General features: G+C 45.2%; 1 protein-coding gene across 1 annotated transcript in view; it reads right to left on the minus strand.

Annotated features, from left to right (window-relative positions):
• The window catches only part of SLC16A2 (solute carrier family 16 member 2), a 136,619-nt gene extending 130,671 nt beyond the window's left edge, over positions 1-5,948 (minus strand). Inside the window, exon 1 of the mRNA XM_040265669.1 lies at positions 4,778-5,948. Within this exon, the coding sequence (XP_040121603.1) occupies positions 4,778-5,399 (622 nt within the window). The 5' untranslated portion in view covers positions 5,400-5,948. The remainder of the gene's footprint in view (positions 1-4,777) is intronic.
• Between the last annotated feature and the right edge of the window lie 12,392 nt (positions 5,949-18,340).

Genomic DNA, 18,340 nt, shown 5'->3' on the forward strand with positions numbered 1-18,340 from the left:
GTGGTAGTTTGGGCATTCTTTGGCATTGCCTTTCTTTGGGATTGGAATGAAAACTGACCTTTTCCAGTCCTGTGGCCATCGCTAAGTTTTCCAAATTTGCTGGCATATTGAGTGCAGCACTTTCACAGCATCATCTTTCAGGATTTGAAATAGTTCAACTGGAATTCCATCACTCCACTAGCTTTGTTCATAGTGATGCTTCCTAAGGCCCACTTCACTTCACATTCCAGGATGTCTGGCTCTAGGTGAGTGATGAGACCACCGTAATTATCTGGGTCATGAAGATCTTTTTTGTACAGTTCTTCTGTGTATTCTTGCCACCTCTTCTTAATATCTTCTGCTTCTGTTAGGTTCATACCATTTCTGTCCTTTATTGAGCCCATCTTTGCATGAAATGTTCCCTTGGTATCGCTAATTTTCTTGAAGAGATCTCTAGTCTTTCCCATTCTGTTGTTTTCCTCTATTTCTTTGCATTGATCACTGAGGAAGGGTTTCTTATCTCTCCTTGCTATTCTTTGGAACTCTGCATTCAAATGGGTATATCTTTCCTTTTCTCCTTTGCTTTTCACTTCTCTTCTTTTTTCAGCTATTTGTAAGGCCTCCTCAGACAGTCATTTTGCTTTTTTGCATTTCTTCTTCTTGGGGATGGTCTTGATTCCTGTCTCCTGTACAATGTCATGAACCTCTGTCCATAGTTCATCAGGCATTCTGTCTATCAGATCTAGTCCCTTAAATCTATTTCTCACTTCCACTGTATAATCATAAGGGATTTTATTTAGGTCATACATGAATGGTCTAGTGGTTTTCTCTACTTTCTTCAATGTAAGTCTGAATTTGGCAATAAGGAGTTCATGATCTGAGCCACGGTCAGCTCCCGGTCTTGTTTTTTTGCTGACTATATGGAGCTTCTCCATCTTTGGTTGCAAAGAATATAATCAATCTGATTTCATGTTGGCCATCTGGTGATGTCTATGTATTGAGTCTTCTCTTGTGTTGTTGGAAGAGGGTTTTTGCTATGACCAGTGTGTTCTCTTGGCAAAACTCTATTAGCCTTTGCCCTGCTTCATTCTGTATTCCAAAGCCAAATCTGCCTGTTACTCCAGGTGTTTCTTCCAAGTTTTGCATTCTAGTCCCCTATAATGAAAAGGACATCTTTTTTGGCTGTTAGTTCTAAAATGTCTTGGAGGTCTTCCTAGAACCGTTCAACTTCAGCTTCTTCAGCATTACTGGTTGGGCATAGACTTGGATTACCGTGATATTGAATGGTTTGCCTTGGAAATGGACAGAGATCATTCTGTCGTTTTTGAGATTACACCTAAGTACTGCATTTCAGATTCTTTCATTGACTATGGCTATTGGCTATCATTGGCTACTCCATTTCTTCTAAGGGATTCCTGCCTGCAGTAGTAGATATAATGGTCATCTGAGTTAAATTCACCCATTCCAGTCCATTTTAGTTCGCTGATTCCTAGAATGTCAACGTTCACTCCTGTTTGACCACTTCCTATTTACCTTGATTGATGGATCTAACATTCCAGGTTCCTATGCAATATTGCTCTTTACAGCATTGGACCTTGCTTCCATCACCAGTCACATCCACAACTGGCTATTGTTTTTGCTTTGGCTCCATCTCTTCATTCTTTCTGGAGTTATTCCTCCACTGATCTCCAGTAGCATATTGGGCACCTAACAACCTGGGTAGTTCATCTTTCAGTGTCCTATCTCTTTGCCTTTTCATACTATTCATGGGGTTCTCAAGGCAATAATACTGAAGTGGTTTGCTATTCCCTTCTCCAGTGGACCACATTTTGTCAGAACTCTCCACCATGATCCATCTGTCTTGGGTGGCCCTAGATGGCATGGCTCATAGTTTCATTGAGTTAGACAAGGCTGTGGTCCATATGATTAGATTGGTTAGTTTTCTGTGATTGTGGTTTTCAGTCTGTCTGCCCTCTGATGGAAAAAGATAAGAGGCTTATGGAAGCTTCCTGTTGGTAGAGACTGACTGAGGGGGAAACTGGGTCTTGTTCTGATGGGCAGGGCCATAGGCCTAGCCAAAGAGAATTTGGGCTGTGGGGGTGCTTCCAAATATTTAATTCATAGATATCTAGAGTGGAATGCATGTCAGACATTAATAGAAATAGACAATGCACCAACCTCCTTGATTGTATGGGTGTACATTCCATGTTCCCCAGAATGGCTATTAGGCAAACACTGGCTGACAAAGATCTCAGCAAGCTTCTACTGGCTTCTTCTATCATTTTGAAACACCAGTAACGTGGCACAGGTAGCTGAGAAATTCTGAGTAAACTGCAGAAAGTGTAGGGAGGCAGAGACATATCTGGAATCTCAGGACCTAAATGGCTGCTTGGGAAAGTTGAGGGGCTCAAGAAGGGTAGTGGTGAGGATAAGATTTTCTAGGAACTAAGGAAAGTAGTGGGGGACTCCTGACATTTTAAAAATAAAAACTGAGGTGCTCCCCAGAGCCTCCAGTATCAAAAATAATTTTCATAAATTCAAGACACACACAGCAAGGACCCAAGCCAAAGTAGTTTGAGACCCTAGGGATATACCAAATTCCTTTCCGTCCTTTCCTGACCCATACTCACCATAATTTAAACAAGTAACCCCGGCCCCTCAATGGACCTAGTCTGTGTCAGAGTACACACCAGCCACACCTCTGTACAGCTCACTGCCACCCCCACTTCCCAGTTTCACTGTGAGGTCTTGACCGGAAAGTCACAGCCAGCCCTCCCCCTGAGTCCCCTATGATCACCTACTTTGAAGTTTGTTCCCCAGCAGTGGACCTCTTCCTGGTAAAATAGTGGTTTTTCCAAGTTTTATTTCATACTCCCAAGGCCCCTGCTCTAGGCCTGCTCACTCACATGAATGCCAGGGTCTAACTTCAGCCCATTCCCCACAACCTCGCATGAAGTTTTCCCCAGACTTTACCACTGACCTAAAAGGCCAACAGCCTGTCTTTAACCACAGGGCAGTGCTCGGCAGGTGCCCTAAAAGGTAATCTAGGCAAAAGCCAGAGACCTTACCCTGGCTGCCTTCCCAAGAGCCCCTGAACTGCCTCAAAGCAGGGAAAATGTAGTCCCAGGGATGAGTGTGGTAGTGACCTTCTGCCCAGATGTTCCACACAGTCAGGAACCCCCTCCACTCAGGCATCAATGCAGCCTGGGCAGTCCTGTGACTGCCTTGTACAGCCATTCACATGCACTCAAACTTTCAAGTGGGGCCTGCACATTAGGACGCCAATGGATCACAAGGCCAGGGGCACCAAGAGTCCCCAAACCTCTTTAAGGGCAGCCCAGCGAAGCTGCAAATTAAAAAACAAAAGAGTTCTTGATTGAGAGCAGTAGGAGAGGCTCTCCAAGGGCTCAGAGAATCCACAGGTGGATGCCCACAGAATTCAAGGTTTCTATTTACTAAATAATCCCCAGTGCTCCTTAGAGAGCAGCAGAAGTGTGTGTGTTTGGGGGTGGGGAGAAGAGGGAACCCTTCAGTCCCAAGGCAACACATTCTGAGCTGCGTTTTTAAAAGCCACGTATTCTAAGCTTTGAACTTGCGACAGGTCTAGAGTGGAGCTGTCCTGAGGAGCCACAAGAGGGAGTGAGCCTTGAGGAAGGCATCCCAAGCCCTTCAGTTCGCTCCTGAGACTCCTCATCAAAACGGGTTACGGGCTTCACCGGCGGCTTGCTGAGAAAGCCGGATGGCTACTTTAACTTCTCTGAGTCCACTGGCAGGCTCAATGGGAGGAGCGCGCAATCCTGTGTTCCTGCAGCCAGCTTTGAACAGCAAGAGCTATGCCCCCAGCCCTGCTTGTCTTAGGGAAGAAGACCAAGTCAGCACCACCCGAAGGCAGGAGGGGTGGAGGCCGGCTTTCTGGCTAAAGACTAACGAGGCACCCCGCGGATAGCGAAGAGGCGCGAGGCGCCAGGGAGGGCAAGGCTGAGGTTGGAGGCGGTGCAAAGTGAGTCTCAGGGCCCAGTCTGCCAGCCGCCTCACGCCTCTCTGGAGACTGCCTCCCTGCCTGGTTTGGGGTTCAGCTCAGAGGGCACAGAGATCCGCTCGCTCCCTCAGTGTGGCAGAGGACAGCCCGCCCTGTTGGGCAGTAACCACTGCGGGCAAATAGACGCGCGCACACCCCCCCACTCGCACTCCTTCCCTCCCTTCCTCTCTCTCCAACAGATACACACGCCTGCCATGTGTTTGACTCTTCGCTCAGTCATCAGGATTCCTAAAGTGTTTTTGACAGAAAACACCTCCACTTCCTGTACAGGAACAGAGGCTGCTGCGGACATCTGAGGTACGGTATTTCTCTCAAAGTCCTCCCAACCTTCCAACTCTCTCCTTTCTCCATGGCTTCACACTTCACCCCCCACCCCCACGAAAACAAAACAAAACAACAACAACAACAAGAAAAACCTTTCTGCAAATATTTCCCCCTGTACAGACGCTCAGAGTACTTTAAACAAACCCGAAGGGTGCGTCTGGATATGTCCCAGAACAAAAAAGTTCATTCTTTGTGTATGATCAACGAGGGTCCCAGGTCCCACCCCCCGGGATTTCTTGCAGCTAGTCTCCACAGCCGAGGCTGCCCAGAGCCAGGCAACCCGCGCCCTAGCAGCGCCAAGGGCTAGGGGTAACGGCGGTAAGTCCAAGCGGCGCACTATAGAGGGGCGCTTCGGGCCAGGAGATATGAGATCTGCAGCGGCCGGAACGAACACCCTAGCCTAGAACGCCAGGTGGGGCGCGCGGGGCCGCTCACCTGCTTGGAACTCCACTTGGCGATTTTTCTCTCTTTCCTCCTGCAGCAGCATGGAGTAAAGAATCCCGAAGGAGTTCTGGATGCCGAAGATGGAGCCGTTGCACCAGGTGGCAGCGAAGACCACCATCCAGCCGAAGCCACCTTCGGGCGGCTGGAAGCCACGCGCGGTGCCGCGGGTCTCCACCGTGGGTGTAGGGTCGGGTTCGTGCATCGGCTCAGGCTCAAACTCCAGCTCCGGCATTGGCGCAGGGTCCGGTAGGGGCTGGGGCTCCGGCTGAGGTTCTGGCTGGGGCTCGGGTGGGGGCACCGGCTCCGGCTCCGGCTCCGGCTCGGGGCTACCCACCGGCTCCTGCTGTTCCTGGTCTGCCTCCCGCCAGGGCCCTTTAGCTTCCTCGCTCGCCGGGCTTTGCAGCGCCATCGCGGCCGGGGGACTGTGGCTGCTCGGGCCGGAGGAGCCGCTCGGTGGCTGGTACTTGTTTCTGCTGCTGCTGCTCCAAGCGCTGCTGCTGCTGCCTCCTCCTCCCGGCTCCGCTCCCCAGCTGGCCAGCCTGTCCCGAGACAGACGGTCCCTCGAGCCCTCTACTCCTCCTCCCCCGTCCAATCCCCCTCCTCCTCTCCCCATGTCATCTCTCTCCTCCCCCTCCTCCTCCTCCTCTCCCTCCCCCTCAACCTCTTCCTCCGTCAACAGGCAGCCCTACAGCCTCGCTCTTCTCCCCAGCCCTTCCTCCTCCTCCTCACACTTGCCTACCTCCTCCTCAATTCGCCACTGCCTTCCTCAACTCCCTTTCCGAATCCCGTTCTCCTAGTCCAGAAGCCCAGTAGAGGGACAGTTAAAATGGAAAAACGAGAGCCTAAACTATCCTGTTCTCCTTCCCTCTCCTCCCCGCAGGCTCCAAACGAGCATTGATCAACCCAGAATCCCCAGGGAAGACCCCGCCTATCCTTTACTCCCACTCTCTCTCCTTCCTCACAAGTAGCCTGGAACTAGGGTCTCCCCAGGGACCCCAGGACGAGAGATGGCCCCTAAGAACCCCATCCCGCCCTCAGTAGTCCCTTTGCCCCTCCTTGGGCTTAAGGGGGACTTGGAGGACACAGCCCAAGCTTCAGACAGACGGTGGGCACAGTCTTGAGCTCAGGAGCTCAGCCCCCACCCACAGTCCTGCGCAACAGCCCCCCCACCCCAGTCTCTCCCCCTCCGCCCCCGCCCTTCCCGGCAAATCCCTGGCGGGGCGCGGATGGGAGGAGGCGGCCCGGCAGCGAGGCCCGCCCCTCCGGGCAGTCAATCAGGGCTTTGTTTGCGCCAACCTGGAGCCCAGAGGAGCCGTAGAGGGCCGGGTCTGGGCCGGGGGCCGGGCCAGGTAGGGAGGGAGGTTCAGTGGCACCGGAGGGGGCCGGGCCCAGGCGGGGCACGAGACGGAGCTCAGCGCTGGCTTCTCCCGGCTCTCTGTCCCGCATTGGAGAAGTAGGAGTTGGGGCCAGGTCGAGCCGCCAGTTTGGGCAAGGGCCGCTCTGCCCTCAACATCCCGGCTGGGCTGGTCCCTCGGGTCTCCGCCGCGGCTTTTCGGGCGCTCGAGAACTCTGCCGAGCCGCTAGCTGAGGGATGTCTTCCCAGCACCCACCGCGCCCTTCCGCCCACCTCTGGCATAGAGACACAGGAGTCCCGCTGAAAGTCCGAGACTAAGGCCCTGGCCCTGCGAGGGAAAGGGAGAGTTTGCTCCCTAGAGAGTGAGCGGGTCCCGGTATGCGGGAGGGGTGATGTGCCCCGCGGGCGGCTGGGCTCCCTGCCGGAATGCACGGCTGTTTCCAGCCTCGGCCCTGGGGGCCGGCCCCAGCGATCCCGGGAAGCTCTGCTTCCCCTAAGGGCCCGCGCGTCTAATGCGCTAATCAAGAATTCATGGTGTGGTTACCAAGCTACTTCACTCCCCACCAGCGGGCGGGCAAGCGCCAAGCCCTTTCTACCCAGCATCTCATTAACCTTCTTGTTGGGTGAAAAGACTGCATGGCAGGTGAAAATGCAGCTCAGGGTTGCACCAGATGCCCAGGAACATAGTCAATAAGCAGCTGAAGGCGGGGTGAGCTGAGCGGGAGGATAGTGGTGTCCCAGGTAGCTTGCCATGCCATGAGAGGAAGAAGCCAAATTCACAAATCATGGGGCCTCCACCAGTCAGCAAAGCAGTCATTACTAGAGGAATAGAGCACGTTCCTTACTGCCTGGAGGTGAGTGTTTTTATCACCTGCTTTTTCCAGGCTGGAAGATTGAGGCTTAAGGAAATCAAGGTGTTTATTAGTCTAAGGTCATGGGACAAGTCAAACACAAGCTGAAATTCAAGGCAAAGTCTTGAGCTCCCTGAGCTTCACAACAGGCCACTGGGGAGGTACTCCCCGGGAGAGGGACAGAGGAAGGAAAGGCAGGATGTGGTTGAGTTATCACAGTAGGCTTCCGGAGGAGGTAGTGGCTTAGATGGCCCTTGAATCTTGAGAAGGATTTCAACAGGCTGGGGATGGAGGTTGGGTGTCCCTCCTAAAAGGGACAAAGTAAAGAGGCATGAAGAATTCTACTCATAGAAAGAGGTAAATGAAAGCTAATCAGGCCAAAAAGTTAATATGTATACTGCCTCTCCCAGGAAACGTTTGCATTTTAATAAAAGTCCTCAATGCTTCAGTCATGAGGAGTGACGAATCATGGACATTATATGCCTAAGATTTGATTTTTTAGTCAGCAGTCTCACAGAACCAACTATTGCCCTAGCCTTGGCATCCATTTGCAGGGAACTTGATTAAAACACTGAAAAGCGTTATTTCCAAACCTAGAACCAGGAATAGACCCTGGAGTTTTTAGCCCATGTCGGACTCCTGTCTAAATTCTGTTCTCATTTTTACGTGTTTTTTTTTTTTTTTTTTAGATCACTGGAGTGGGGGTTGTGATGACACTAAGAAGCTCTTGTGAACCTAGAACTATGCTAGCCCTTTACAAAAATGATCTCATATAATCTTCATAACAATGCTATAAGATTGAAATGATTTGTCCCTGTCTCATAAGTGAGGAAGCAAGTGAGGAAACCTCTTAAGTCAACTTTTTAAGTCTACAAAGCCATCAAGAGGTTAGAACAGGAATCTTAACTCATTTGTATGAACTTCACATTATGTTCCCCATCCAAAAGACAAGATGATGTAGCTACTATCTTACCATTCTCAAAACACATGCAGTGACTACCATTTATTCCCTCTTTAGAAGGTATTTTATAATGGTAGAGCACTGGAATCTGGAGACCTGGATTCTAATCATGATTCTATCATTGTAAACTTGTGTAATCCTAAGCAAGTTGTTTTCCCTTTCCGAGCTTCAGTTTCTTTATCTGCAAAATGGAGTTAATACCCACATCACAAAGTTGTTAAATAGCATACTGAGAAGTATTAGGTTTTACTTTGGATATACAAGAGAGCCAGTGAAGATTACTGAGTAGGCAACTAATATCAGATCTGCATTTTAGGGGAAAAATCCGTGGTGACAGTGTAAAAAGTTACTGTGACTGTGACTTGGAAAGATAAGAGGTAAGGAAACCAAGCAATGAACCAGGTAATAAAAAGTTGATGATCTGAAATAGGGCACTGACTAGGAATGAGGACAAAGGGATGGCTCTGTGAACTATCGTTATGGTAAAGTTGACAGAATAGATTTGGATAGTAAGAGAAAAAGAAGAAGCAAAGATGACGCTGACATTTCCTTCTTTCTTGAGTGAAGGAAAGGATGATAGTAGTGTTAGTGATGGAGAAGGCGATGGCAACCCACTCCAGTACTCTTGCCTGGAAAATCCCATGGACGGAGGAGCCTGATGGGCTGCAGTCCATGGGGTAGCCAGGAATCAGACACGACTGAGCGACTTCACTTTCACTTTTCACTTTCATGCATTGGAGAAGGAAAATCCCAGGGCCGGGGGAGCCTGGTGGGCTGCTGTCTATGGAGTCACACAGAGTCGGACATGACTGAAGCGACTTAGCAGTAGCAGCAGTGTTAGTGAAGATTGGAAGTTGAGAGCCAAATCAGATCTGAAGGTGCCTGTGGCTTCCTGTCTCTTCTTCTAAACAATCTTGTCAATTACAACTTTAAAATACAATTTTAATCATGACACTTCTCTGTTTTAAAAACTTTCAGTGATTCTCTCTTTGAGTTAAGTTTAAATTCCTCAACTAGGCATGAAAGTCTTTTATGCTTTGGGACCACCCACAATTATTCAGCAAGTGTTTACTAAGAGCCTCTGTGTGTCAAACTATAGTATATACCAAGGACACAAAAAGACCTGGTACTTGGCTCTGAGACATTCACATCCAGCCTGTCTAGCTCCACTCTTGAACATCTTCTCCCCTTCCCTTTCTCCGATTCGTGGCAGGCCCCAAGCGTACTAGATGATCCATCATTCCATGACATATGGACACCTGCTCTTCTCTCATCCCTCACCACCCATTTTCCTCACTATCCTCCAGTTGAGATTCTATGCCCTTCATGCGTCTCCAGAGTGGGTTCAACAAAGTATATAGGAGGGTTAGTCTTAAATTGGGGAGACATGCCTCTTGCCTTTGTCATACCATTCAGTCATTCATTTCACAAATAGTTATTAAGCAAGTACTATGTGCCAGTCACTAAGTCAAGCCCAGGAACATACAATGGTCCTTGTCCTCTTGAGGAAAAGGAAAGAGAAGGATGTAAAGGAGTAGACAAAGTTGAGAGTGAGGTGACAGAAGTAGAGTTAAAGTCTCAAGATGAATGAAGTTTTCTCTACAAATTTCTATATCAGACTTGGTTGACAGACATCATCAATAGGAACAAATCATTAGAGAGCACCACTGTGTGTTGTTGTTGCTGTTGTTCAGTCATGTCTGACTCTGTGACCCCATGAACTGCAGCACACCAGGCTTCCCTGTCCTTCACCATCTCCCGGAGCTTGCTCAAACTCATGTCCATTGAGTCGGTGATGCCATCCAACCATCTCATCCTCTGTCATCCCCTTTTCATTCAATTTGGCTTATGCTCTTGGGAAGTGAGTGTGGCCCCTGTAAACTCTCTAAATTATTTTACTTATCTGTCTGTGGATCTTAGAAAACCCCAATAGAGGTCTCTGCTTTACACTGCAAGGGAAAGAACGTACTCTATTTCTGTCTCTAACAGAATAATCCCGCAATGGAACCATTCCAATTACTTATGTCCTTGATTAGTCATACAAATGGTGAAGCAAAGCAGTAGTTCCCTAACCTGGTTACACATTAGAATCACCTAGAGACTTATGTACAAGTACTGACTCCTGGGTCCCTCTCCACACTTGCTGAATCAAAGCTTCTGAGGATGGGAGCCAGGACTTCCCTGGTGGCTCAGACAGTTAAGCGTCTGTCTACAGTGCGGGAGACCTGGGTTTGATTCCTGGGTCAGGAAGATCCTCTGGAGAAGGAAATGGCAGTACTATTGTCTGGAAAATCCCATGGACAGAGGAGCCTGGTAGGCTACAGTCCATGGGGTCGCAAAGAAGACTGAGTGACTGCACTTTCACTTTCCAGTAATATTACTGCACTGCCAGGTTTTGAAACCACTAGACCAAAGCATTAATAACCACAATTTTAGATCTCAAAGACTAGTACAATTTCTCTAAAATTTCTCCCAAAACTTTGGGGATCAACATAAAGATGTCAGCTTTTAATATTGTCTTGTAAGGGCGTGTATCATCACTATCATATCATTATTGTAATGATGTCTTAATACTGACATATAAAAAATGCAGTAAGGACATAGTCTTTTACTGAGGAAAATCTTTCTCATGAAAGATCAGTTGACAACAAGTTTTGTAGTGTCAGCAGACTGATGAAAATGTCACAGACTGCCATCGGTCTGCAGATTATTGCTTAGGATTCACTGGGCCATATGATCTCTGAAAGCCCTTTATCCCTGACATTCTCAATTTCAGGCCAAAGGTACTTGCTTGTGTTGGGCCTCTATTTTTTTCAATAGAAGTCTCAGGCTGAATAAAACTCAATAGGTCATTCTCATCATCCCTCTGTCCTGTGCCTAAATCATCCTAACTACTTGAGAATGAATGACATATTGAGAACTTTCTCAAGAAGCGTGTGTGCATGCTCAGTCACTTCAGTCATGTTTGACTTTCTGTAACCCTATGGACTGTAGCCCACCAGGCTCCTCTGTCCATGGGATTCTCCAGGCAAGAATACTGGAGTGGGTTGCCATGCCCTGCTCCGGGGGATCTTCCCATCCCAGGAATCAAACCTGCATTTTCTGCATCGTCTGCATTGCAGGCAGATTCTTTACCCACTGAACCACCTGGAAAGCCCTTCTCAAGATGAGTACATAATTTTTCCTTCCTTTGTTCACTTTTCTTTATTTATCTCTATAAGGGTAACTGAAGAGTTCTGATGACACGGCACCACCTTGTATCTGACAGCCAAGTAAGATTGATTGTGAAAAGGAGCCAGGATGCTTGTAGTGGCAAAAGAAATGGTGATGGCAAAAGAAGTCCAAAGGCAAAGAAGACTTAGGTTTTGTTGTCCAGAATCAGGAAAGAGTACTGATGGAAATCCTTATTACTGGGAAAGGAAATTAAATGTTGACACCTCCTAGGAGCCACAGTGGAGGCATGGAAGGAAAAAGATATTGGATGTAGCCTGATTTCAGTTTGAGCCAGCAGGCTATTCATAATAATAGGTACATTAAAAACAAATCAATTGACCATATGCATGAAGCCTGCTTCCTGAATGCCAAGGAAGCAATTCTGCTCAATCGTTGGTCTATTATTAGAGCAGGCATAGAGGAGAAAGATGACAGAAGCAGCAGGAGCTTTATAAAGAACAATGAGATGGGATTTAACCCTCTGAGAGCTAGTACAGTGCAGCAAAGCTTGAAGTGAGAGAAAGGGTGAAATGGATTAGTTTATTGATCATATCTAAGGTAGAAATGGAATGGGTTTTTTAAAAGCCTTTTGTTAATTAATTTTTTCATTTATTCAAGAGTATTTATTGAGAATCTGTGTATGTGTGTACACGCATGCATGCTCAGTTGTTCAGTGACTCCATGGATTGTAGGCTGCCAAGCTCCTCTCTCCATGGAATTTTTCAGGCAAGAATATTGGAGTGGGGTGCCATGTCCTTCAGGGATTTTCCTAGGGATCAAACCTGTCTCTCTTGCATCTCTTGCATTGGCAGGCAGGTTCTCTACCACTGTGTCACCTGGGAAGCCCAACTGAGAGCCTACCATCTTCTAAACATTGTGCTAATTCTTGGCTAAAAGATTCCCATCCTGAGGAGTGGCTCCCTTGTCGGACTGAAACAGAAGTGTCTTAGGTATATGGTTACAATGCAGTGTAAGGATGAGCTTTGCCCTTTATATTGGTTTCCTCTCCTAGTCTGTGACCTCCTTGAGCATAGGGTCAGCATTATTTATCTTTATATCCTTAGAATTTAACACAAATGCCTGATACAAACAGGGTGCAATTAATTAATTAATTAAACTATTTAGTGTAACAAAGCCCATACAGTAAGTACCCTACATACAAACCTTCGAATTGCGAACTTTCAAAGATGTGAATGTATATTCCAACAACGTTAGATGTGAGTGAAATTGCAGCTTTCCTTCCATCTCCTATTGCTGACAGTCCTTCAGTTCTACCATCTCCCACCTCTTCTCCCTCCTCCAGTCAGTAACTCTTCTTGCCTGTTCACTCGATGCCAGCCACTGTATGCCAGCTGTTGTACTGTACTACTGTACTTTTCAAAGTACTGCACTGTAAGGTTAAAAATGTTTTCTGTATTTTTTGTGTTTGTTTTTTTATGTATTATTTGTGTGAAAAGTATTATAAACCTATTACAGTACAGTACTAGATAGCTGATTGTGTTAGTTGGAAACCTAGGCTCACTTTGTTAGACCTATGAACAAATTGGGCTTATGAACATGCTCTTGGAACAGAACTCCTTTGTACATAGGAGACTTACTACAAACAATAGAGAAGAGGCTTATTGTTAAGGTTTATTGTAAGGATGAGAAATAAGATATGGAAAGCAGCTGGCACAGCACCTGGAAATAAATGTTAGCATGTAGTAAATGCTCAATAAATGTTAACAAGATGGTTTGCAGAATGCTTTCATTGGAAAAAGAAGAATACAACATAGTATGTTCTTTGGCATTGGTTCAACTCCAGAATCTAAAGCCTAGCTGTTAGAGTTGGAACGTACCTTCCACAAAATCCAGTCTCCTCATTTATACAGGTGGGAACACTGAAGCCTAAAGAAGCAGTAGGACTTACTTAAGGTGATATCTAAATTATCTAAGCTTTTCCTTCTAATTACCGCAAATCCTTGTGAACATCAATATGACATACATACATATAAGGCAGGGGCATCATTTTACAGTTAACACAGGGAAAAGTTAAATCATTTACCCGAGGATCTATGATTCACACTGTGGCAGTCTAGCTCCAGAGTCTGTGGTTTTTAATCACTAACACTTCTCTATCACAGCACTTATGAAATTGTATTAAAATTATCCATTTAACACATCTCCTCACTAGAACCTAAGTTCCTTAGGGATAAGAATGGTTTCTCACTTCCACTGTGGATAGGTATTCATTCACAAATATTTATTGAGCAACTATTATACAATCAGGAATTGCTAGCCTTAAGATCAAGCCATATATTTGAAGCCAGAATTATCTAGCTCTGTGGTACTGTTGGTTTTTGTTTCCCTTTTGTTATTTCCTTCCCTTTTCTAGTGTCTTGCTGAACATTTCAGTTTAGTCTCCTCTGTTCTATGGCACATGAAGTTCTGTGCCAGGCTTTGGGTCAGACTATTAAAGGAGAATAAACAGTGAGAAACTTCAAGAAGAAAGTGTAGTGTCAGAGACATGTTGAGATATGGGAGTTCCTCATCACATCAAGAAACTTCTTTTAGTAAAATCTTTGGGGTATTACATTTGGCAGGTTTTTGTTTTGTTTTGTTCAATTTAAGAAGTGCTCTGGCTTTACAGGATCTTTTGTCTGCCCCATACCCATTTGTCCTCCTAAGAATTCAGTCTAGCCAAAAAGGTAAGTCAAACACATCCAGAAATATAACTCCCTTAACACCAGGTCAGTGGTAGAGACACTAACTGCTGAGGAGAGTATAGGAGGGCCAAATCGGGGAGACCTGGCTGGGGACAGGGTGGGGTTCAGGTTAGCAGTGGGAAGGCTTAGAGTAGACAAAGTGTGTCTGCATTCTCAGACATTTCCTGGTCCATTTCTTTGGGGTAGCTTTTCAGACTCTAAGATAGCCACAGACCTAAGGCCTTTAGAAACCCCAAGGCCCTTACACAGGAAATTTCTAGAGAGTAAGAGACAGAGGATGAAACAGTAGTGAGCATTAAGGCCAGAATCAAGTATCAGCAGCTGAGTTAGAGGAAAGTGACTGGTATGCTCTGGCCCAGGGGCCAAGTTTCAAGTCTAACTTGCTGATCTTGCATGTTAAGAAAGCCAGTTAAATGGCAGGAAAAAATCATTCAAATGGAGCAGGGGCAAGGGTGCAAGGGGCAGGGGCAAGGGATTTGGGTGGAGGGGAAGGACAAAGAAGAAGAAGTTTATTTTTCTCCTTCAGGACATATTTACAGAGTTCCTTCTGTGCTCAATTAAACTCTGTTTCCCGAGGGCCTCTTTTTGGATGGAAGAGGAGACAAAGGAGGAAGGGTATATTTTGTTGAATCTTTCTGAGACTTGAAGGTATTAATCCACTTGCCCAAGGTCATGCTGTAAGTGAGACCAGAAACCTTCTTTCTTAGCTCTTAATCACAGAACATTTCTCCATGCCACACTACCTCTTATAATGTCATTTAACTCCTTAAAAATCTGAAATGATTCCTCACTGCTTAAAAATTAAAGTCCAGACTCCTGAGCTGCCCCAGTGGGCCCCTCCTTATCTGGGATCTGGTCAATTCTCTAATTTGTTTCTGGACCACTTCCCAGAGCTCTTTCCTTTCCCCCAAATGCCTTTGTCTCCTTTTCTCAACTCAACCCCCCAAAGTTGAAATACATTTACCATGAACACCTGTATACTCATCACTGGATTCTACATTAACATTTTACTCTATTTGCTTTATCATATACCTATCTACCCAATTCTCTGTTGATCTATGAATCCATATTATTTTTAATGCATTTCAAAGTAAATTGAAGACATTATTATACATTTTTCCCTCAATATTTCTGTATGTACATTATTAGAATTCAATTTTCTTGCAGTTTTTTCCTTTTGGGGTAAAACTTACATGTAGGATAATACATAAACCTTAAGAAAACATTTGCTGGGTTTTGACAAGTACTAACCCAAACCCCGAAGAATTGATGCTTTTGAACTGTGGTGTTGGAGAAGACTCTTGAGAGTCCCTTGGACTACAAGGAGATCCAACCAGTCCATTCTGAAGGAGATCAGTCCTGGGATTTCTTTGGAAGGAATGATGCTAAAGCTGAAACTCCAGTACTTTGGCTACCTGATGCGAAGAGTTGACTCATTGGAAAAGACTCTGATGTTGGGAGGGATTGGGGGCAGGAGGAGAAGGGGACGACAGAGGATGAGATGGCTGGATGGCATCACTGACTTGATGGACATGAATCTGAGTGAACTCCGGGAGTTGGTGATGGACAGGGAGGCCTGGCGTGCTGCGATTCATGGGGTTGCAAAGAGTCGGACACGACTGAGCAACTGAACTGAACTGAACTGAATCCAAACCCCTATTAAGAACATTACCATCACCCTGCAAACTTCCTTCATGGGCCTTCCCAGTCAAACCCACCCCCTCTCACCCTCGAGAGAACCACCATGAATTAGTTGTGCCTTTTTAGAGACTCATATAAAAGGAATAATTCAGCTTGTAGGTTTTTGAACATAGTATCTTTCACAGCATAATGCTTTTGAGATTTAGCTGCGTTGTGCTGGGTAGTATTCCACTGTATTTGTATTGTATTTTTATTGTATTCACCAATTGATGGGCTTCTGGGTTGTTTCTAGCTTACAGCTTTTATGAAGAAGGCTGCTATGAATTATTTTTTCATGGACATATTTTCATTTCTTTTGGGTAGATACCTAGAAGTGGAAATGTCAGGTCATAGAGTAAGATAGATGTTCAACTATATAAGACACTGTCAGAATAAGTTGTTCCATTTTATACTACTACTACCAACAGTGTGAGTTCCAATTACTCCATATTCTCACCAGTGTTTGGTATTTTCATTCTAGTAGATGAGTAGTGGTTTTAACTTGAAATTCCTTGATGACTAATGATTTTGAGTATTTTTTTTCATGTCCTTATTGGCTTTATCTTTTGTGAAGTGTATGTTCAAATATTTTTATATTCTTAATGCCAAATTTATGTATTTTTTAAAAAAAAATTCTTTTATTTCTTGGCTCTGCCACATGGTTTATGGAATCTTAGTTCCCCAACCAGGGGTTGAACCTTGGCCACCACAGTGAAAACGCCAAGTCCTAACCACTGGACTGTGAGGGAATTCCCTGTGTACTTTTAAATTAGGTTGTCCATATTTTATTATTGAGTTTTAGGAGAACTTTACATGGCCTGAATCCTTTGTCAGATGTATGTTTTGCAAATTTTTCTCCCAGTCTACAGTTTGATTACCAATTTTTTTGACAATGCCTTTTGATGAGTAGACATTTTTAATTTCAACAAAATCTAATTTAGTCTCTTTTTTTCTTGTTTGGGTATTCTTTCTGTGATTTGTTTAAGAAATCAATGCATGTCTGCCAGTCTTATATATTTTCCTATGTTTTCCTCTGAAAGCTTTATGATTTCAATAATACATTTAGACTTATGATCCATTTCAAATGAATATTTGTGTGTGATATGGATATCATATTATTCTTATGCTATTTGGAAAGACTTCCATTTGCTCCATTGGACTGTTTTGGGTTCTTCTATTTTTACTATTAGCTCATCTGTGTAGAAAAGTGAATGTGTACATATCATTGGATTTCACAAATGGGACACTCCCATTTAACCAGCCCCCATATCCCAGTAACTATATCATTACTAGCAACCTAGATGCCCCCTTTGTGCCTACTTAGAGTTACAACCTCTCCTGCTGCTGTAGTGGTAACCACTATCCTGATCTCTGTTAGCACAGATTCAGTTCAGTTCAGTTCAGTTCAGTCACTCAGTCGTGTCCAACTCTTTGCGACCCCATGAACCGCAGCACGCCAGGCCTCCCTGTCCATCACCAACTCCCAGAGTTCACTCAGACTCACGTCCATCGAGTCAGTGATGCCATCCAGCCATCTCATCCTCTGTCGTCCCCTTTTCCTCCTGCCCCCAATCCCTCCCAGTGTCAGGGTCTTTTCCAATGAGTCAACTCTTCGCATCAGGTAGCCAAAGTACTGGAGTTTCAGCTTTAGCATCATTCCTTCCAAAGAAATCCCAGGGCTGATCTCCTTCAGAATGGACTGGTTGGATCTCCTTGCAGTCCAAGGGACTCTCAAGAGTCTTCTCCAACACCACAGTTCAAAAGCATCAATTCTTCAGTGCTCAGCCTTCTTCACAGTCCAACTCTCACATCCATACATGACTACTGGAAAAACCATAGCCTTTACTAGATGGACCTTAGTCGGCAAAGTATTATTTTGGGGGGCTCCAAAATCACTGCAGATGGTGACTGCAGCCATGAAATTAAAAGACACTCCTTGGAAGAAAAGTTATGACCAACCTAGATAGCATATTCAAAAGCAGAGACATTACTTTGCCGACTAAGGTCCATCTAGTAAGTTAGCACAGATTAATTTTACTTAACTTTTATACTTTATATAAATGGAATCATACTTGTGTACTCTTTTGTGTCTGGCTTCATTCCTTCAATTCTATGTTTCTGAGAGTCATCAATTTTGAGTATAATCATAGTTCATTCATTTTCATTGCTGCATATTATTTTATTGAATGAATATACTACATGGACTGGGAAAAGTCAATCCTCATCCAAATCCCCAAGAAGGGTAAGACCAAAGAATGTGCTAATCATCAGACAGTTGCACACATCTCCCATGCTAGTAAGGTCATGCTTAAAATCTTGCATGCTAGGCTTCAGCATTACACAAACCAAGAACTTCCAGATGTCCAAGCTGGTTTTAGAAAAGGAAGAGGAACTAGAGATCAAATTGCCAACATTTGGATTATAGAGAAAGCAAGGGAATTTCAAAAAAATATCTCTGTTTCATCAACTATGCTAAAGCCTTTGACTGTGTGGATTATGACAAACTGTGGAAAGCTTTTAGAAAGATGGGAATACCAACCGGACCATCTTACCTATCTCCTGAGAAACCTGTATGTGGGTCAAGAAGCAACAGTTAGAACCCTGTATAGAGCAACTGATTGGTTCAGGATTGAGAAAGGAGTATGACAGGGCTGTCTGCTGTCACCCTGTTTGTTTAACCTATGTGCTAAGCACATCATGAGAAATGCCGGGCTGGATGACTTACAAGCTGACATCAAGATAGGCAGGATAGGCATCAAGATAAACATCAACAACTTCAGATATGCGGAT

Source organism: Oryx dammah, unplaced genomic scaffold, assembly GCF_014754425.2.
Source record: "Oryx dammah isolate SB20612 unplaced genomic scaffold, SCBI_Odam_1.1 HiC_scaffold_23, whole genome shotgun sequence".
In the NCBI taxonomy this organism is placed as follows: domain Eukaryota; kingdom Metazoa; phylum Chordata; class Mammalia; order Artiodactyla; family Bovidae; genus Oryx; species Oryx dammah.